At 44.6% G+C, this 19,976-nt stretch overlaps 4 protein-coding genes across 6 annotated transcripts; 1 reads left to right on the plus strand and 3 right to left on the minus strand.

The window, feature by feature from the left end:
- Window positions 1-1,739: 1,739 nt before the first annotated feature.
- polr2c (RNA polymerase II subunit C) lies at window positions 1,740-4,233 on the minus strand. Its single transcript, XM_027017186.2, has 9 exons — window positions 4,034-4,233; window positions 3,814-3,863; window positions 3,628-3,696; window positions 3,472-3,524; window positions 3,163-3,291; window positions 2,957-3,008; window positions 2,425-2,593; window positions 2,016-2,090; window positions 1,740-1,920 (listed from the first exon to the last, which is right to left on the minus strand). Exons 1-9 carry the CDS (start codon window positions 4,117-4,119, stop codon window positions 1,776-1,778), a joined length of 828 nt encoding a protein of 275 aa, XP_026872987.1. The 5' UTR covers window positions 4,120-4,233; the 3' UTR covers window positions 1,740-1,775.
- Window positions 4,234-4,504: 271 nt separating this feature from the next.
- Window positions 4,505-9,205, minus strand: coq9 (coenzyme Q9 homolog (S. cerevisiae)). 3 transcript variants are annotated; one of them, XM_027017165.2, is made up of 9 exons: window positions 9,105-9,201; window positions 8,249-8,447; window positions 7,800-7,935; window positions 7,560-7,702; window positions 7,097-7,181; window positions 6,768-6,872; window positions 6,087-6,242; window positions 5,907-5,960; window positions 4,505-4,904 (listed from the first exon to the last, which is right to left on the minus strand). In XM_027017165.2, exons 1-9 carry the CDS (start codon window positions 9,160-9,162, stop codon window positions 4,869-4,871), a joined length of 972 nt encoding a protein of 323 aa, XP_026872966.2. In that variant the 5' UTR covers window positions 9,163-9,201; the 3' UTR covers window positions 4,505-4,868. The 3 variants fall into 3 exon arrangements, with proteins under 3 accessions (XP_026872966.2, XP_026872967.2, XP_035387910.1); XM_027017166.2 differs by having other exon boundaries at window positions 8,249-8,444; window positions 9,105-9,177; XM_035532017.1 differs by lacking the exons at window positions 4,505-4,904; window positions 5,907-5,960; window positions 6,087-6,242 and adding an exon at window positions 6,413-6,492 and having other exon boundaries at window positions 9,105-9,205.
- Window positions 9,206-9,257: 52 nt separating this feature from the next.
- Window positions 9,258-13,419, plus strand: ciapin1 (cytokine induced apoptosis inhibitor 1). The gene is made up of 9 exons (XM_027017167.2): window positions 9,258-9,332; window positions 9,875-10,037; window positions 10,460-10,603; window positions 11,009-11,088; window positions 11,168-11,327; window positions 11,683-11,756; window positions 12,143-12,264; window positions 12,506-12,572; window positions 13,050-13,419. The coding sequence occupies exons 2-9, from the start codon at window positions 9,881-9,883 to the stop codon at window positions 13,158-13,160; spliced, it is 915 nt and encodes a 304-aa protein (XP_026872968.2). The 5' UTR covers window positions 9,258-9,332; window positions 9,875-9,880; the 3' UTR covers window positions 13,161-13,419.
- prmt7 (protein arginine methyltransferase 7) lies at window positions 13,369-19,613 on the minus strand. Its single transcript, XM_027017164.2, has 17 exons — window positions 19,391-19,613; window positions 19,062-19,098; window positions 18,669-18,818; window positions 18,273-18,381; window positions 17,964-18,076; window positions 17,459-17,688; window positions 16,927-17,107; window positions 16,678-16,802; window positions 16,410-16,542; window positions 16,206-16,289; window positions 15,962-16,009; window positions 15,773-15,862; window positions 15,489-15,650; window positions 15,010-15,084; window positions 14,578-14,738; window positions 14,229-14,325; window positions 13,369-14,056 (listed from the first exon to the last, which is right to left on the minus strand). The coding sequence occupies exons 1-17, from the start codon at window positions 19,558-19,560 to the stop codon at window positions 13,898-13,900; spliced, it is 2,124 nt and encodes a 707-aa protein (XP_026872965.2). The 5' UTR covers window positions 19,561-19,613; the 3' UTR covers window positions 13,369-13,897.
- Window positions 19,614-19,976: the final 363 nt, after the last annotated feature.

Below are 19,976 nucleotides of genomic sequence, written 5' to 3' on the forward strand. Positions count from 1 at the left end.
GCCACACGAGAGACATTGTGTGTTGTTATTACGGTATCCAGCAATCACACAAAACCTGTGCGTCTTTAAGTTTCTGCGTCTCTGGCATTTCAGGTGGCTCCCCAGTGATGGTTTCCCAGACGGTTTCCCATGTTTCAGTTTGTATGATAGCGCAGACAGCAGTGACTAGCCAGCAACACCGAGCGTCTCATGTCTGTTGTTGCGTTACCATCAATGCTGTGTTTGTCTGAACAGAGGGCAAGCTGATATATGAATGTCAGTGGATGGATTAAACATGCCCAAATACTGAACAGTGTAAGTATGCAGATGTTTAGCAGTATGTTTGCTTATCTCTTAGAGGAGTTATAGTTATAAATCATCTCTATATACCTTATTTTAGGAAACAGCACAGTATTTTAAAGATTTATAGAAATATTTGAGATTTTTATGACATTTAATTGAACTGTGGTGTGCCAAAAACTTACGTGGTATCTGTTAAGAAGCAATACACAGTCTTAAAGGAAACTGTTCAGTCTTTTTTGCCAGTATTCTACATACAGTATATCAGTGATATTTCAATCAAATCAAATTTATATATAGGACTCAGTGAATTAGAAAATATTTAAATATTGAGCTAATGACTGTCAACTGCTTCTATTAGATCATGTAATTAAAAAATGGAATTAAAATTTAGATGTGTGGTGTGCATAATTTACAAGAAAGTTAAAAAATAACACATATAGCCACATATGATACATAAAAAAGGTTCACAGAAAATATACCTCAACGTGTATGACCCAAAAAAAAAAAACCCACTTAAACTTGTTACCCAAATGGATTTAAGGCAGTATAACCATGTTTATGCAAAGTTCCACCTGAAATAGACACACCCTAAAGTCACAGAGGTCCTGAAGCAGTCAAATGTAATTTAATTAGCATATTTGCATATTATTTTATTATACATAGATGTGTCTCAAACTCTGTGTGAAGAATGAGTTCACCAAATCTATGTTGCTGTAATTTTGTGCTACAAAATTTTTTATTTCTTTTAGGGTAAATGATTAAGATCAAAGAGAGGTTTGTGACTGCACACTTCCTCTGATGCCTCAGTACTCATGTATGGTAAAACCAAACCTCACAGGAACTAATAAATATGTTACACCAATGAGCAGCCGATGAACAGTGTTTCTTGTGCTGAAAGGTTCAGCAGTTTCGTTAAACCACTGAATCTGTCTAAATGAGGGTTTGATGCTTTCTGGTGCTTTAACTCGTGGCTCAAAACTCAGCCAGTCAACAGAATCAACTGCAATTAGTCATGAGCTTGTTAAAAAAAAAAAACAATCACTACAGTTTAAGACATTTGATGGAAATTTGCAACATCAGACACATTTCAAATGCCAAGTTTTACCCCAGTTAATATTTTAAAATCCAAAAATGCATCTATAAAGCATCAAGTCCATAGAAATGCTTAATCTGAACTGAAGGCTTTGTGTTTTCATCTACTGCAGTTTCCCCAAGTATGAACATACTTGACTCACGCTTGATAGCGTTTAATAAGGTGGATTCACGAGTATAAACTGCTTAACTGTTATATGCTGCCATCTGGTGGTCAGGGTATATCGCTTTCTCCAAAATGTTGCATACTCAGAGGCACTTTTAAAAAAAAAAAAAAAAAAAAAAAAAAAAAAAAAGATTTATAATTAGAAAGCATATATATCACAATCCCAACAACAAAACATACAAAAAGAATATTTCCTGCGTGTCCGCGGAGCAGCTTCTGTCCCGGCGTTCAGCGTTCAGTTGATGGTGAGGACGTCGCTCTGGATCTCGTGACTCAGCTGCGTCTGCAGGTCGCTGAGCTTCTTCTTCAACACAGCGAGCGCCGACATCACGATCGTCTCCGGCCGCAGCGAACCACACGACTCCACGTTATAGTAGAACCTGTGGGGCGGCATGGACCGCGTCACGTGACCTGCGAGGCTGTGGAGTAAAGGGAAACCGAAGCGGATTTGGAGTACCGGGATGCTGTGCGTTACCGTTCTGGTTTGCCGTTGGGGTCGTATGGAGCTTGCACCTCATCTTCCTCGATCTCTGAGTACTCGCTTTTAGGCCTGATACATGGAGAATGTCACAGCCAAGGAAGGAGGATCACTGAACTCATTTTTTACTTTGGATATAATTCTAAAATGACAGTTTTCTTTTTTATCAGTTTCTATCAGTGTTTTTAATCAGTGTTTAATATTTCCCAAGATCTTCCAGCTGACACCCTGAAACACTGTAATCAGCTCAGCATGTTTCTATCGAATAGTGAAGACATGCATATTGCACAAAAACACTTCTTCTTCAGGCGCTAAACCCGAGAGTTCATTAACTCATCTTACATGTGCCTTAATAACTTGTACGCACAGTATGATTATCACTAAAGAAACACGTAGCAGTCCGTACCATTCTTCAGGACGGGGGTACACGGTATGTCTCAGCGCGTTATCTGGGTCATACTCGAAGGCCACCCCTGCTGTAGGATTCCACTTGGCGTGTTCCTTGCCGAAGCCCTTTTTGGCATACGCTCGGAGACGCAGCTCCTGGCCCTTTCGAAGCTTGACCAGCAGGATGTCTACAGTAAAGAACACACCTGTCTAAACGTAGACCTCAAAGGACAATGCCACATCAGCGATGGAATTCTGCAGATTGCAAGTTGGGACCGTTGTGGTAAGAGGGAGAACCCGAGTGGCAGGAGATCGATCGATCGCTCGCTCGCTCTCTCTCTCTCTCTCCCAATAACTTATCAGAAGCAAACATACAAGGGTTTTTGATTACAATCTGTTCCAGTTTTTGATGGAGTTACTGATAGAAACACAATCTTCCTTCCGGATAAAGTGCTAATGGTTCTGATTTTGTCCTAATATCATTGAATGTTTATTTAAAAGTCTGAGAAATAAAATAAAGCGGACGTCTACGGAAGAAGAGCGGCCCTCACCATCCTGTTCCACATAGTCGTTGGGGTCGTTATCTCGACTTCTGGAGGTCACCTGAAGAAAATGGCACATCACACTTCTGCTTCAGCGTGAGGGTATGCATCTGTGTGCTTGTGTGTGACCGCAAGACAAACATTTAGGTTGAAATCTCTCCAACGGCGGAAGTGCAAAGGCTAGGTCAGTGTGTAGAGTGAAAGGGTAGGCTCACGGGGATGACCCGAGGGTTGTTAGACAAGAGGTCCCTCGAAGTCACATGACGCGTCTGGTCCTCTGTGCATCTCACATCCAGTGTCAGCTCAACAGAGCATTCTGGGCAGAAATCATCACATGTGCAGTCCTAAAAGAGGTTCAGGTATTGAATGTGAATTTTAGAAGACAGACGTTATATGTACGTGCATGGCCACTGTCTACTGTAGCTTTGGTTGCAATGCTCGACTGGCTCTTCTGTGTAAACAGGCATTGTGCTACTTAGTAAACATACACAAACAGCATGAACAAGGCAATCTAAGTAACTTACTCTTGAGTACTGCATCTTGTCCACTATGTCATCACTGGTGAGGGGTATGAGGCCTAAACAGAAGCGAGTCATCATGAGTACACTTGACTTACAGAACCCAGACACATATGAAAGGGGAGGAAGTCGAGATGACGTAGCTAACAGGCGCACACACACCCACTCTGTGCGCGATGAACTCGTCGTGGAGGACAGAAGAGTTGGCATCAATCTGAACCCAATCGATCGCTAAAAGTCAAAGCAGAGTACGTTAGACGTCCAAGTACTGACCATTACAGACACAAAGCGAACATAGCAGGTCATCTACTTCACTAACGCATTAGTGTGCCTAAGCAGTACACTCACCTATAGTGGGAACCTCTGACATGAACACACGTCGGATAGAGTTTGCAACCCTGAAACAAGCAGCCCATCAATTAATGGTGCTTTAGTTTTACTTTTGTGCTGGCAAAAGTGGTTCAATAATATAGGATTTATCAATAATAACGCCAGCGCATATCAGTAAACTGTTTTCATAGCAGCTAGGGTTAGCTAGTATAGCTAATGCTAGTTGAACTGCACTTACGCTAAATCGGTGTTCTCGATTACAAATTTCACATTTTCGTCCGTCAACTCCGTGATCTTCACCGTCGGCTGGTTCGCATACGGCATGTCGAAAGCTGACCCTCAGTAAATCCCCAGTAAAGACTTGAATAAATGAATCTTAAACCATCAAAGCTCCGGTGCGTTTCGATGTTCAACAATCGTTTACTGCTATGTTTTAATATCCGGGTCAATATCAGTATTTCCGGCCACAGTACTAGTGAAACTGCGGCGAGAGCTTCGCGCTATTGTTAGTCTTTATTCCTTTAGTTTTTAAATAAGACATGTAAAGAATTAAACGGTAAATCGCAATATGCACGAGTGTGGTGTTTTTAATATTGTGCTTAGTCTGGAACCAATATAGCAAGAAACGCTGAAAAAGTTAAAGAAATTGTAAAAAATAATTATATTCATAAAAATGGCTAAATATTTTAACTCAAGTCAGACAAAAATATTTAACATTTTTACATACATTGCATATTTATTCTGCTTTTGTGTTTATACAGAGAGCCAAACTGATGGTAGTGTGGGTTTACCATTTTTGTAAATAAGGGTGCCTATTTATGCTCATGGAAATATACTGCCCCTAACACAACACACCTAGTCAAAGTCAAATCAAATCAAAATATGAACATCCCAATATTAAAGCTCAGGATATCAGATTAGCAGGGCAACAAATTTCCAGGAGCAGGACTGAACACCACTGCCATGAAGATCCAGAGTGGTGTGATAACTCCCAGACCAGACTAAACAAAAACATTTGGCTACAAATCACGGAGGAAAGGCATGGAGGATGGTGAAGTGGACAGGAGGCTCCTTCATCTCCTCTGGTTCAGGCCTGTGAGGTTCTTCATCTGTGGCACAGAAAAGAGCAAGAATGTTCTTACTGACACACACACACACACACACACACACAGACACACACACAGACACACACACAGACACACACACAGACACACACACAGACACACAGACACAGACAAAATAGTTTGCACTGTCGTTTTGACACTAGACCTTTCCCAAAAATTGCTTATATCCAGGATATATTCTCGATTTATGGCCTGGGATACATGTTCCTTGGTTAAGATCAGGAGAACCTGGGAATATGAGTTAGACATTTTTGCTGAACGATGGTGGGACAAAGCAATAAGCAGAGTACGATAAGCACAGCTGATCCAGTTCGCCCTGGACCAGCTACCAGGGCAGAGGTAGCTCAGCGGTTAAGGTACTTGTTATAAATGTAAATGTAATGTAATGTTTCGTCCTCATTTACTGGAGTTCAATCTGATATTCTGCCCTTCAGATGCTGCATTCTGTTACGGTGGAAATCTACAAACCCACCTAGAGTTTCAACGTGGCTTCAAGACACTATGCTTTTACTGAGACTAGAGAAGACAAGACTCACCCCCCACTTCATTACAGACACTTCCATTAAAAAAAAAAAAAAAAATGACATGTGAGCTATGTTTGGGGCTATGGAAGGGCTTCTAAGTAAAACCTTAGGAGGTTTGTAAATCAGGGCTTTTTGATATCACCAGTTGTTACCTCCCCTATATATTAGGACTTTCTACACCATTCATTGTTATTGTTTGCTGCCTTGCTGTTATTCTCCATTTGTCTCAGTCTCATCATTACTACTGTTTATGGCAATTTATTTTTCTTCCATAACTGATGTAAATGTTGCTTTTATGTTGCTATGGTCTGAATATCATCCTTGTGAAACTAACCTTACTTGCCGATAAAATACATTGCTTTTAAGAGACCTGATCACTTCCCTATCTTGTGCAGTCATTTAATTAAAGCCTGTACCTATCTGGTCAGATATATGACTTAAATTTTTTTTAAAAAGCACTAACCGTAACTGCAACTCCCATCAGTCCTTGGACTACAGCCTCTCCGGTCGACTTCATCTGTGAAACCCACCGCAAGGCAGCATTGCGCAGAACAAGTAAGTACAAGCACAAAAATCAGCCTAGTCACAATGTTGAATAACTACCGCACATCACAGACCAAGATGCTCCACCAGGCAACCCTACCTGTTTAGCAGTGTTGGCCATGTTAACTATATCCTGGATACGGTTGTCAAGGAAGGTCCAAGTGTCCTTAAAGTCAGGGGAGGAGTCTTGGAGCATCACCAGCTCTGTGGTGTTGTAGATTCCTGTTAGGGCCGCCCTCCTGGTGTACCAGTTCATCTGAGTCACACCCACGGGGGGGGGGGAATTCAGAAAGATGCAGAACTTTAAAATAAAAGATGGCAATAGAGATGAAATGTAAAGAAATAGGGCGTATTTCATAGAGCAACACTTCTCAGGAAAGTAACACTTGAGCCCAGAGAAGATTGTCCAATAGGAAAGTCTCTTACCTTTTCTCCTATTGGACAATCTTGGTTTTTGGCTTCAAAATGTGGCTTAAGTGAGAAATCCTGCTTTGTAAAATATCTCCCTAGGGAGGAAACAGCGGTGTTCGCCGATACATTTATTACGAAATATGCATTCACAAACACCAAGAGACAAAAAATGTTTTGATTCAACATGAAATACTCTGAGGCTGAAGGTGTGACAGGAAGAGCATTTGAGGAGAAGGAAAAGACTAGACAAGTCACCCCTATGGAAAGACACAGAGGTGGGACAGAAAGACAAAAAAAAAAAAAAAAAAAAAAAAAAAAAAAAAAAAAAGCAAGAGGAAAAGGAAGACCATGCTTGACAGGAGATACTCACATCTGTGGAGCGATCCCCTGCATAGTACCAGATGTCGTCTACCAGCGTGGACAGATGCTTCAGGCTCTCTGGGATGTTGTGAGGAAGCAGCAGCAGACTCATCGCCTACAGAGTGACACATTATGCTCCGAAAGACACACGAACCGGAAATGACTTTGTTGTTGTTTTGGGTTTTTTTCCCCCTAGAGTTAGAGAACATGCAGTTCTGTTTTATTTCCTGCATGTGTATATAATGTGCCAGGTCACATTGTTCTTATGAATAGTATGAGACTATACTGTGCGCGTACAAACAAACAAACACACACACACACACACACACACACACACACCTGAGGCCATGTGTCAATATACGGAATTAACATCCTCAGTCGGGTTTCGATGGCATCTCTCAGGAACTCAGCCGTCTCTTTCTTTCTGGAAGGGGCAGACAGTCGGTGTCATTTGGAATGCCTTTCTTGGATGTATGTCTGATCAGAAGTCTAATGGAATTCCTGCTACAGCTGAGACATGTCAACACCCATTTGTATGGAAATGGTTTGTTTTCAGCCAGTATGTACAAACTGAGTGTATACAGGAAATAAAAGTACCAGGACCAGCTCTCCCAGAGCCTAAAGGACATATGTCAAGGTAGAACATTAAAGGCATCAAACACAATCAACACAGCTGATAAAACTTATTTGAACTTATTTACTCACAAACATACTAAAACCCACTGGTGATGCACACGGTCTGTCCTCTAGAGTATGTTCAGAGATACTCCCTCTGTCTGTCCTTTAGAGTGTGTTTACTCACTCTGTCTGGCCAAGCTGCACCCGATTATGCTGCTCTGCCAGAATCTTTGCCAGCTGAGCGTTGCATTCCTCGACGAAATGCAGCACCAACTCTCCCGCACCGTTATTGAACATCTCCGCCGAGGCAGCCGAGAGGCCCAGTGTCTGAACAACAAAAACCAAAGGCCAAGGTTACAAGGCCTTGCAAATGTCACCCACTTTCATGACACCAGTCCTACAGCTCAGGCTCGAGGGACCAGACCTCTGCTCCGGCTGCAATGGCCTCCACAGTCCAGCCGTGCTGGGGGACAAACTCCAGCGCAGCGGTTAGGATTCGCGCCTCGAGCTGCTCCTCCGTCTCGTAGCCCTCCTCTTGCTCGCCACTCTGGTCCTGGTGGCTGACAGCACACATGCCGTGCATGACAGACATTTTCATTTTCAGTGTCTTGCTTGGACTCGGTGCAACCGTGCCCGCTCCCTGGGAATCCTGTTACCAACGCCTTACTCTACCTGCTCTGCCGGGCAACTTACAGGAGGACAAATGTGGTTAACACGTGAACTAAACAAATCGGTGGGGGAAGTCACAACAAACTGTATCAGATGATGTACCTGTCATCAAGGTGATGACTATGCAGTTCAAGGCACGGTAAGAACTGGAGAAAATAAACTGCCCTAGACGTGCAGCCCAAGTAGATGCAGGCATGATCTCACCTGGCGTGACAGTGGCCATGCTCCTGCTGGCTGCTTGCGTCAGAAGCACAGCTTTGCTCTGCGAAGTGCGTGTGGTGGGGCGGAGGCGGGACAGTCTGGTCTCTGTGGGAGTCGTCCGCGAGACGCAGCACGAGCGCGCGATGGAGACCGCGGCTCGAGCCGTTACCACGAGGAACGCGGCCCATTTGAATCGCTACTGCTATGGTCACAAAAATATAACATTTGTAGACGTGAAGCAAATAATTAATTTATAAAAAGTAAGCTGTCTAAAAATATTTAGTTTACTAAAATGTGTGTGTTGTCCCAAGCAAAAACATTTATGCCACAAAGAGCCGATTTGTTGCAGACGTTGGTGATTCTGTTTGTTTACATTACATTTTATAGGATAAGCCTTGGGCTAATACTTTAACCTTGGTTTAACCTGTTTCTTTTGCACTCACTTCAACAAACCTGCTTTGAAACGTAGCGAACGATGATGCTAACCAATAGAGCTCACTAATATAGATAAAGAAACGAAACTAAGACAAACAGATAGCGTTAGCAGAGTTAGCCACTGGAAACTCTTTTTTTCCATACAAATTTGATCAACGGCACCATGCATTCATTTTAAGAAGAAGACAAAGCGTACAAATAACATTACTTGAGCTAGGTGATGTTCCTTGGAGGATGATAATAATAATAGTGTCCTTTATCGTCACCTTGCCTGTTTAGGACACTCAAGTTACATAACCTTAACCTTAACCTTAACACGCAGTAAGAGCTGAAACTCTCCAAAAACCAACACCAACGGACTCAAGCAGCTACGAGAACGAGAGGGAGAGGGAGAGGGAGAGGGAGCCTCCTGGGCCACGCTTACCGCTGCCGAGAGCCCGCACAAGCCTGTCGGCCCGCAGGCCTCTGATGAGCGCCGCCATGCCGACAGCCAGTGGACGATAGCCTTTAGCCTTTAGCCATTATCCTTTAGCATGCTAACGCTAGCCGCTGGGCCGCGTCATCGCGGCGCGACTCCAGAAACGCCGGCGACAGTGAAATGACGTAACCGGGTGACAATCGTTAAGAAACGACAGCGTTACACAGAAGATTAGTAAGTAGTAGTTTATTTCGAGTAAATATTTCGATTCTGGTTTAGCTCGTCTTTTCATCAGGCTTTAGTTAGCCGATTACGAGAGTTAGCAATATAACTAAAAACGTTTTTTTTTTGTTGTTGCTTTCTGTATGTGCGTCACGTAACATCAGAAGATGCGACGATAGCTGCTAGCTATGTAGCTAAAGTCACCAAACTATTGGGGCGCACTACTGCCACATTCCTCAGTCTAAATAAAAAATACATTTTTATAGTGTCACCTATGAACACTGGCTTATTTCTTAAAAGTGAGACGGAATATATATATAGTGAGGTATCCTCACTAAAACTGAAACCAAGTCTCTGGCTAGCTAGTTTGTGTATCAGTATTTTATTTAACCCAGCTGCAGTTATCTTCTCTATATTAACTTTGATGTTGCATTGATGTTTACTGCAGTTTTGAGTTAGCTGAACGAAGACAGAAGACGTACACGTGAAGCAGTCCTGTCTAGGGTGATTGTTGGTAACCAATGATTTGTGTGTCACCACTGATTTGTGTGCAGGTGGACATGGCAGGTCTTGGGCTGAAGGACGGAGATAAAGTGCTGGTGGTGTGGACACAGCCGTCCACCGCCGTAGCTGTGAAGGACTTTGCGGAGAGCATCGGGGCCATCGTGGGGAGCCAGAGCCTGGTAACACTCGAGAACATCGAAAGGCTCCAGCTGTGTAAGTTACCCCACAGGGTCTCCGCCTTTGTCAAAGTCAGTGGACTCAGACTTTATGTACAAACAGACCCTAAAAAGGACTTTCGATAATTGATGACTTTTCATGTGTCCTGCACATTACTTTATAAATGCTGCCCTAGATGTCCGACTGTGACCACTCGAGATAATAAATAGTCCTACGTATTAAACGTTAGTTTTTTATTTAGCTGTACTAATTTTTTATTCACGATCATGTTTGTCTTAAGTTTATATGCCCAGAAATGAATGGGCTTTGTGGGATCAAATAAAGTTTAATCAATTCAAAGTGCAGGGTTTTCAATTCAAATTCGTGTGCTTGCCAAATGTTATGTTCTACACTATATGCACGTTCCTCGGAAGCAGGCGTGACTGAATTGTTTAAACTGGATCCTCGATCTGTTCCAGCATCTCACTCTCCTTCCAGTTATGACTGCGTCCTCTCAGGCCTTCTTCCCGACAGTGCCCTGCTTCACGGTCCTGACACTCTGGCAGAGATGGCCAAGGTCCTGAAGCCAGGGGGGAGGCTGCTTCTGGAAGAGCCAGTTGCAGGTAGAGATATTATTGCTAGAATCACTTTTATATGATATCGTTGTAGAACACCCTATTTCTGGTATCGACCCATCACCAAGTAACAGACTAAGGTCTTTCAGAAGGTGAGCTAGGAATGCTAAGGTTTTTTTTGTCAAAATAAAGGAAGGCAAGTCTTCAATCATGTTGTATCAAGGGTTCACTGGTGTATTTTTAATCTGTTGCATATCATAATCACAATCTCTAGAAATATAATCAGTGTGACACTACTTTGTTTCATATTGTGTAGCAGTAGAGGGAGCTAAAGATGACACTTTAAAGAACCTCGACACAGGTGCTCATTCAGAAAGCGTGTTCTCAGTTACCTTGGTGTTAACAGACTTGGTGGAAATGAAATGTATAGACGAATAAAGTGGTTGTGTGCAGGTTTGGAGGTCAGTGGTGTCAGGACATCTGGGAAGCTGCTGTCAGCCCTTAAATTGTCAGGACTGGTGTCTGTCACAGAGGTGGGCGCTTGTTTCATCAGTGGCTATGACTGAGCAGATGCCAGACGTTGCTTGGCAACTGCTGCTGTTGATTCCACAGGTGAAGAGTGAAGCCCTGGGCCCCAAGGCTGCTTTGGCTCTCAGAGAACGCACTGGTTTCCAGGGTAACGCTGCGTTCAGAGTGCGCATGTCTGCCTCCAAACCCAACTTTGAGATTGGCTCCTCCACTCAGCTGAAACTGTCCTTGACGAAGAAAACAGGTGAGTCTTAACTGGTGTGACATCCTTGACTGGGAGGGATAGTGAGTCACTATTCTGCTTCTGTTCTACATCTGCTGGTGCATCCAGAGTAGCACATCTTTAGATGTAGTGTGTGCTCGGGTTGTGCGATGTAGGCTTACTATCGTAAGGCGATGCACTCACTAGACATGACACTATAGAACAAGCAAATACACACACACACGAACCTGCCTCCGTAGGCAGACCTCTAGCTATGTGGAGCAAAAGGTCACAGAAGAAAAACACCAAAATATCTGTTTAATTCTCATGTCGTCTTTTTATTGAGAGCCTCTTGCTGTACGAATAGTTGTCATTTAAACTGCGTCGTTCTTTACAGAAAAGCCAACGATCGATCCTAGTGTCGCCAAGCTGTGGACTATTTCAGTCAACGAGATGGACGATGACGATGTTGTGAGTACAGTGGTCGGTGTTTACGTGTCAGGGTGCTTTGGCTTCACTTACGCTGGCCCGGGTCTCATCATACAGCGTGCATCACCAGGCTTGTTCCACACCAGGCCAGGGCGGGCTTAGTTCTGTTTCAAATCATTTTCCAAAGTAAAATGGTTTATTTCCATAGCCCCTCTCTGTGAGCTCAGTGAGCCTTACCTGCCACGGATGGTGGCTTTTTGTTTGTTTACATTATTATTTAGTGATTCTGGCTCTCTGGTAATTTAACATGTTATGGTTTGGTTTTTATTGCCATTCCTCCACTTTTGACCTTTGGTCCCTTCAGAATTGTGTTCTGTGCACCCCAGTAATGTCTGATTTTGGACAGCATTCAGTCATGTACCCTGTAGGACTTGGTGGATTCAGACAGTCTACTGGATGCTGAAGACCTGAAGAAACCACATCCAGCTTCACTCAAAACTTCGTCCTGTGGAGAATCAGGAACCAAAAAAAAGAAAGCCTGCAAAAACTGGTGAGATGATGATTATTAATATTTTGAGTATCTTATAAAATATGAACAAATTAATATATTTTTTAAAGATTACGTAAAAAAAAAACCTGGTATCCATTACTTGCTAAAAGAACCGTGTACATTAAATCCTGTTGTGTGTTAAAACTACATGCGTCATCTGCCCGGCGCCTGTGTGGCTGCCTTTCTGTTCCTGTAAGACTGTTGGTAATTACTGACTGCGTGTTATGGCCTCTTGCTGAAGCACCTGTGGCCTTGCTGAGGAGCTGGAGCAAGAGAAAGCCAGCACACCCAAGTCCGCCTGCGGAAACGTGAGTGGAAAAAACGGCATCTGGCGATCGCTGTTACTGTACCGCTGCTGCCTCGCAAGGCTAGTATAGCAGAGGACTGCAGTCCTGCGATGATTGCTTAAATGAACCAGATATAAATAAGTCTGGACAGAATACTGGAGGCTAGTCTTCAACCATGTAACATCATGGGCCCATCAAGTTGTTGCTAATAAATAACGTTTAATATAACACTACGTGTGTGAGGCATTTAGCAGTCTGGCATGTTTGTTTATATAATGCAGACAGTGATTTCCTTCCGGGCTGATCAGGTTTTCAGTCAGGTCACCTGGTTCTGAGCAAGACAGAATCCAGTGGTGGTCAGCTGGGATTGTGTTCTTGTAGATAGTTGGTCTAAGGCCACTCACCTTCTGCTATTTCTAAATGAACTCAATTATTGTGATCAGGTTCAGTACTTGATTTTGGTATTTACACCTTTTTTTTTTTTTTTTTTTGCACCAGTGTTATCTGGGAGACGCATTCCGGTGCTCCAGCTGTCCATATCTAGGCATGCCTGCTTTCAAACCTGGAGAAAAGGTGGTTTTGGCTAACACCCAGGTGGCAGATCCATAAGTCCCTGCCTTACGCCAGCGTGGATACCAGTCCAACATCCTGCACATTATCCGCTCTGCTTCTGGTACTCTCGCTCACCATTAGAAAAGGGACAGAGGTGAAAGAACCAAACAGTTTCTCTTAGATGGCGTTGCAAAACCCAGTCACTACCCCTTTTACGCTGTGGGACATGTTCAATACACGTTATTCCCCTGACGGCTCAAACGGGGTCCCATCCACTAAAGTATGATATTCATATCCACACACCTGAAGGGCTTATTTAGTAGTATATACATTTACTGTCTTGCAAATGTTTGTGTATTCATTGATTTTGGGGGGCGGGGTGGGAATGGGTTGTTTTTTTTGGCTATTAACTGAATTCTGTAGTCAATATGTGATTTAGTTCTATTGTATAATTAAAAACATGAACATTTGTTAATGTGAGACTTGAGCTTTTGTATTTCTTCACAATTACATACCATCTCCACTTCTCGTAAAACTCATAAAACTTCAAATGCACTTTTAAATTGCTCTAACATCCAAAATGTATGAAGCCCAGATTCAGTCGTGTCTGCCACACTCCAGCTAAAATGTTTTACAAGTGGAAACTCAGTAATAGAGGTAATATCTGGTATTAGGATAACCATAAACTCAGTAAATTGTCATACTATAAAAGGTTTTTGTTTTGAAATACACAGCAGCTGACATATTTCTTTGGATGTAAACATTTTTCCAGAAAGTAAATTTCTGATGCAACTTCAGGAGGGGAACACCGAAAAGTCCATTTTAATATCCCCAATGCTCGGGTCAAAGGTTAAGCTGTATGACACAGCTGCCCGGCCATCTCCTGAACTTTCCCACAGATTCCGGAAGAAGTACACCCCCTGCTTGCGGTGTGGACACCACACACACTCGCCCTGTTGAAAGAGGACAATAGAAAGGCAATTAACCATCCTGTCAATGCAATACCTGTCAGACTTCCCCGTCTCTGGGGCAAGAATGAACATAGCCAAATCTTTATATTTTATTTTATACATATATAATGCACGCAAATGACAGGGAGGTGTGGCTGTGTTGTAACACAAATACCTCCTCGCTGATGGGTTTCGTGAGACCCATACTGACTGTGATGTCATCGGTTAGGTGGTACTCCATCCACAACACGATTCCGTGGCAGTGGCCTCTCCTGGATGTAAAGCAGGTTACCACGTCACCCTGAATTGTCCTGATACTTTTTCAGCTGAAAGTTATTTATATTTTCCACTCACTTTTTCTAACTGTGGAACCTTGTAAATGAAATTTATATAAACACAGATTTCAGGCATATTGTAATGCATAAGCGAGTTAAGATATCTGTGTTTGGTTTCCTTACATTGCATATTTAAAAAGATATCTGCATTTAATATTTATATTTGATTTAATTTTAGATGTTTTTTACCTGGTAAGAGGCATAGTTCCCTCACTGCTGATTGGTTGCTCAGGAACACACTGTTGGAAGTCATAGGTCATAACTGGGTATGGCTTGGTCAGAGCACGACATGGGTACTCCCATAGTGGATGTGGCTCTGCCTTTCGAGACTCCCGGAAATCCAGAGAATTCTGTGCAAGAACGAACATCTGAATGAACATTCAGAACCAGCAGAGCGCTGAAAATGACCCAACAGAAAAGGCCATTACAGGGTCTCCACTGTACACGCGCCTGCAAAACAGGTACTGAACATTTCAATAGTCAGCCCATTCCGTGCGTGTGTTCGGCAGAATGTCAGTAAAGGGTGTGTACTCAGTCTGAAGTTTGACCAGCCATTCACATATGAGTTCCTTTCTCCACTCCTGTGTCCAGGGGCAGACGATGCACCACCAAACCTCATACCTGCACCACCTCGTCCATGGCACCGACGTCAAAGCCTTCACAGGTGCTGCACGGGGCCCGAATCCTCCACAAATCCTGGAAGAGAATCCGTCGTTAAGAGGGACCATTACAGGCCTCGAGCATAACAAAGAAAAAGCTAATATAGATAGTATGAAAACGGTTGTTTTTTTTAAAAATGTCACTCATCACTAGGTGCCATAACAGGCAGTCAGCAGTGGTCCTGGGCCAGAACCAGACTAGTAGTGAGAGGTCAAGGCCAGCTGAATTACTGCACATGCCAACAGATGGACTACACTGTAATATACAGTATGTGTGTAGGTATAAGGCAGGTGTTTCTTATAAAGTGGGCGTAAATTGTGTGTAGAGCTCTTCGCTAGAGCGAGTCAAGTGGCGTAAAGGGATTATTTGCCACATTTTTGCCAAGCAAGCCCTTTAAGTGTCTGGGGGGGCAGGCCACAGCCAGAGTAGGGGTGGGGCACCTGGAACTCCACAGCGAGCATGTAGAGCGTAGCGGAGGCGGGCAGGATGCTGGCACCCGGGCGGAGCAGGCGGGTCAGCGCCGTGCGGCAGTACCAGAAAAACAAACAGTGCCATGGCAACAGGCTGGTGCTGAAGTAAGGTTCACCAATCAGCACAGAGATCTGGGGGCGGGACGAAAGGGAACGTTCAGAATGGAACGTCTGCAGCAGAAAATTAGTCCATATATGTGTGTGCGAGATGTAACGGGAAGATTTATTAAGAAAATAAATAAATAAACAGATACCTGCTGTCCGTGCAAGTGGTCCACTGACAGCTGCTCCGGCCGGACGTCCAGTACATGGACCACATTTTGTAGCGAGTTGGCCTCCAGAAACTGAACCGAAACACAACGATTTGACAAAAACACCCAACAAACTGCTCCGCCTTCCTACAAGCGCTACAAAAGAGTCTCTCAGCTTCTGGTCATGCTCACCTGCTCCATCACTCTCTTCGACATTCCAGAATTTTCCAAACTGAAAACCTGCAATGTCCAGGGAAGACATGACTGACCATTGTTTCAAGTCTTAAAATCGATTATCCCAAAGAACATCACTGTGAATAATATAATCTGGGATTGACGAAATCATTTAATCCGTTTCCATGGTAAGCAGCACTCATTGAAAATGGTGCAGGATATTTAAATTACTGTACAAGAAAAATAAGAACCAAAAATGCACCTTGTTGGCTCCAAGCAGGTGGGCAAAGATGGGTAGCAGACTACCGTCGCTCACTGCTAAACACACGCTGTCTGGCTGCAGAATCTGTAGAACACACACGCACACACATGCACGCACGCACACACGCAAGCATGACCATGTAGAGCAGTGCCGTCCGGCATGTCAGCACTCGTGAACACATGCGGTGGTGGGGTGGGCACGCACGCTGCGTAGAGCACTCAGGTAGTACGCTCTCCTCCGATGGTCGTTCAGCTCTCCGAAGCGTGGCCGCGTCCACACCAGGTGAGCCTGGCAGGTGCATGGCCGACAGGACGTCTCCTTTTCGACAGTCCGCTGTCTATGAAAGACACAACCCCACCCAACAGATCGATTAAAGGACGTCGTCCTGACAACTGCCTGTTGCGCTCTCTCCGCGACCTCTGAGTAGGGTTCCCACTGCAGCACGATGCTCTAGACACGTGCGTACACTTACCCCTCAGAGAGGCTGTACCACAGGCTGTAGTCATCGTGGGACACAGTTAAGATGACCTCCTCCCCCTCACACACGTTCCGTTCGGCAGGGAGGAAATACACACTCTGCATCCAGTGATCGCGCCACTGAACAAAAACCACCACACACACACGTTGTTTATTTATTTTGGTTAGAAGAGAACTTGATTCTCCCCCCCAATTCTAATTGTGACATTTGTGTGTTATACTGGTTGGCTGCAACTGATCTTACTGGATAGGCTCGGGGGTCTGAGTAAGTCCAGCTGGGGGCCATGGAACACACAATGGTACCACTGGGGTCCATATCCAGGTCCCACCAGGACAGAACCACCTGAGCACTCCCACCTGTCTGCACCACGAACCTACAGGAGTGAGTCTGTGGGGCACTAGTGATCAGCCTACTGAAGTCCACGCTGAGAGAGAGAGAGAGAGAGAGAGAGAGAGAGACAGGAATGAGTCTGTGGGGCACTAGTGACCAGCCTACTGAAGTCCACGCTGAGAGAGAGAGAGAGAGAGAGAGAGAGTCTAGTGCACATGACAAACATTAAGTATTAAACAATCTTTTAGCTTGGCAAAATAAGAAAAAACAACAAATAAGAGAAGGGTGAGAAAGTGAGTGAGTTTCAAAAGAAGTCATAAAGAGAGAAGGATTGCAGAGAGACAGCGAACGTAGTTCTCAATCAATAGCTGGACAGAGACAGACAGAGAAACAGATCAATTATATCCAAAAGACTGAAGAAAAAAAAACAAACCAGCGCTCCCACCTGAACATGGTACAGAGGGGACCTAAGCGGGTGAAGGCACTCGGGGGCACCTGGCTGAGCTGGATGTCGCAGACAGAGGGCGCTCCTGCGCACTGGCACAGTGCTGTAGGGGGCACCAGGGTGTGGCCCTCCAACTGCATGGGCCTGATCTGTGTCCAGCTCCACAGCCGCTCCGACTCCACCAACTGGGCGTAGACGGTGGCACGGTGGGGCACGGCCTCGCAGCACTCCTGCAGGAAGGATGCATGGGGTCCATTTCATTCCGGAAAAATGAAGCCATTATTCCCTTCCCTTGCCTACTTCCACCTGGCTGCAATTCACGCAACAGAAGGGTGGAACTGACATTTTCCAAAGTACATGATGTCTTTGGGGTGTTTGGGGTAAAAATATATATATACTTGAAAACAAAAGTTTTCCGAAGAGAGGAATACGTGGAGTGAGAAACCATTCAGTTTATAACTGACAAGAATAAAGGTTAGGAAACAGTTCCTGGAATAAATCATACCTGCACCAGGTGTAAGTGGGCGTGCTCGTAGCTAGGCAACGCCCCCTCTCCGATCAGTTCAGTATCGAAGAGTTCAGTCACTAATACATTTGCTCTCTCCTGCATGTCTCCATCTGCGTGAACAAATCTTTAGATATTTATCATTCAGTTCAGTCTCGGGAATGAAAAGTCACTTTCTCGAGCTAGTTATGCAGGCACAGGCTCAGACTTGGGCCAAACTGAAGGGTCTACAGGGACTCCGTTTAAGAGCACGAACAGTATGACTACAGGCTGCAACTCTCTCCAGAAGTGACCCCGCTGAATTCTAACCTGGGCCGACCGTGACCTTAGTTGAATGCTTATTGATGACTTTTATTTTGTCAGAGAAGCCGTTTTTCTTTACGATGCAAGCAGCTGCCTCAGCCATGGGTTTAAACACCTGAAACACAGGAAACGTCGAGCAGATTACCCACAACAGATTCATGTGTGGCAACAGGTAAAACGACACTTCGACCTCTGAAAGTTCAAGTCAACAAATAAAATCCCTGCCTTGGAGGTTTTTTTTGTTGTTGTTTTTTTGCATCATCCACATGATTTTTCTGGTTAGTTCTACATGCTGCTTTGAAGTTAAACAGCAAATTGTGGCGAAAACGTGGAGGGAAATGTTCACTTGTTGGCACGAGCTTACACACCACCGGCCACATTTGGCTGTGGCGCAGTGCCCACCTCAACGGCATAGCAGAGATCCGCCCCTGCAGTAATGGCCATCATGGACAGGAGACCCGTCCCCGTGCCGATGTCCAGAACCACGACTTTCTCCCCACGAGCCTTCACGCGGCCGACAGCAGCACGAATGCCCTGGTAGTACTTCACATTCTGACAGACATAAAGCAGAGGTTTACCAAGCGAGACGGGTCACGCCGCTGACCGGTTTGTTCAAAACTGGGCCAGATTTGGGTTCTGGGCTTTGACGGAAACATTTTGAGCTGTAATTGAAGCTTCCTGTTCAAAAGACACAACCTTATGAATCATTTAACTGGTCCCAGCAGGGTAACTGCGATCACGCCAGGCTGTGCTGCGGATGCCACGCCTGAGGTGGTGTGCACACACGAAACTCACCCTGTCCCTATCGTGCAGCATGTCGGCATAGCAGGACCTGACAGATGAGCAACAACACAGGAAAGAGAAACCACATGACCCTCACGCTCAGCAAACACGAGTCAAACGTCTTTACTATAAGTGGCAGCAGTAGCAGGCCCCTGGCTGCAGTCACATGTTTATCAGAACAGAGAGTCTGAAAGTGGCTATTAAAGCGTACATGCACGTGTATTAAAGCAACACGACTTCTCAATATTAAGGTCCTGATTATCTTGAATGCATAAGATTGTATGAATGGGCTCGTTTACGGCGCGGGGCTGTCGCGCGTGGACTGTGTGGCCCGGACCCACCTCGCGATCTCCTGGTGGTAATCGTACTCCTCGCTTTCCTCCACCCAGTCCAGCGCGCCCGTGGTGGGGTTCGCACGACCACAAAACGTCTTCATCGCTACCACAGTCCGCCCCGGTGTGCTTTCACGGATTATAAACGAATCCTGGACGGCGTACCTGCACGCGGCCATGTTTTCCTGGAAACCATGCCCCGCGAGCCACCACGTGACAAACGCTTCGCCGCCTTTCTTTCCCACGCGTTGGTAAATAATGCATTTTTTTAACAGCAGTATTTAGCTCCGTATAGACGAGCAAATCAGAAGTCGTTCAACCTCATTTTTCTTTCGAAAATATTCTGTATATTATGCAAATTCACGTTAGACCCACCGCACTGCGCATGCGCTCTCCCTGTTCACAACGCACGTACCGCAACCCACCAGATAATTCTCGGGTTTTCAAAAATTTAAAGGAGCAATAAGTCATTTTACTAGCAAAGGGTAGTAAACAGTATTAACGGAAATTATTTCTTATTTTTACTTTTTTTTTATTAAGATGAGCCCACATGAAACGATAATCAAACTGCTTTGTAGTCCTGAAACGAACCAGT

The sequence above is a fragment of the Electrophorus electricus genome, chromosome 12 (genome assembly GCF_013358815.1).
Source record: "Electrophorus electricus isolate fEleEle1 chromosome 12, fEleEle1.pri, whole genome shotgun sequence".
Classification (NCBI taxonomy): Eukaryota; Metazoa; Chordata; class Actinopteri; order Gymnotiformes; family Gymnotidae; genus Electrophorus; species Electrophorus electricus.

Coding starts and splice junctions, on each gene's coding strand:
- prmt7 (XM_027017164.2), bottom strand. CDS start 19,560: ATGGCCGCGTGCAGGTACGCCGTCCAGGATTCGTTTATAATCCGTGAA. Junction 19,099..19,390: donor TACCACCAGGAGATCGCGAG/GTGGGTCCGGGC, acceptor CTCATCTGTCAG/GTCCTGCTATGCCGACATGC. Junction 16,543..16,677: donor TGGTACAGCCTCTCTGAGGG/GTAAGTGTACGC, acceptor TGTCTTTCATAG/ACAGCGGACTGTCGAAAAGG.
- ciapin1 (XM_027017167.2), top strand. CDS start 9,881: ATGGCAGGTCTTGGGCTGAAGGACGGAGATAAAGTGCTGGTGGTGTGG. Junction 10,604..11,008: donor TCTGGAAGAGCCAGTTGCAG/GTAGAGATATTA, acceptor GGTTGTGTGCAG/GTTTGGAGGTCAGTGGTGTC. Junction 11,328..11,682: donor GTCCTTGACGAAGAAAACAG/GTGAGTCTTAAC, acceptor CGTTCTTTACAG/AAAAGCCAACGATCGATCCT.
- polr2c (XM_027017186.2), bottom strand. CDS start 4,119: ATGCCGTATGCGAACCAGCCGACGGTGAAGATCACGGAGTTGACGGAC. Junction 3,697..3,813: donor GTCAGAGGTTCCCACTATAG/GTGAGTGTACTG, acceptor TTTGACTTTTAG/CGATCGATTGGGTTCAGATT. Junction 1,921..2,015: donor CCCAACGGCAAACCAGAACG/GTAACGCACAGC, acceptor GCCGCCCCACAG/GTTCTACTATAACGTGGAGT.
- coq9 (XM_027017165.2), bottom strand. CDS start 9,162: ATGGCGGCGCTCATCAGAGGCCTGCGGGCCGACAGGCTTGTGCGGGCT. Junction 6,873..7,096: donor ATATTGACACATGGCCTCAG/GTGTGTGTGTGT, acceptor GTCACTCTGTAG/GCGATGAGTCTGCTGCTGCT. Junction 6,243..6,767: donor CAGGGGATCGCTCCACAGAT/GTGAGTATCTCC, acceptor GGTGTGACTCAG/ATGAACTGGTACACCAGGAG.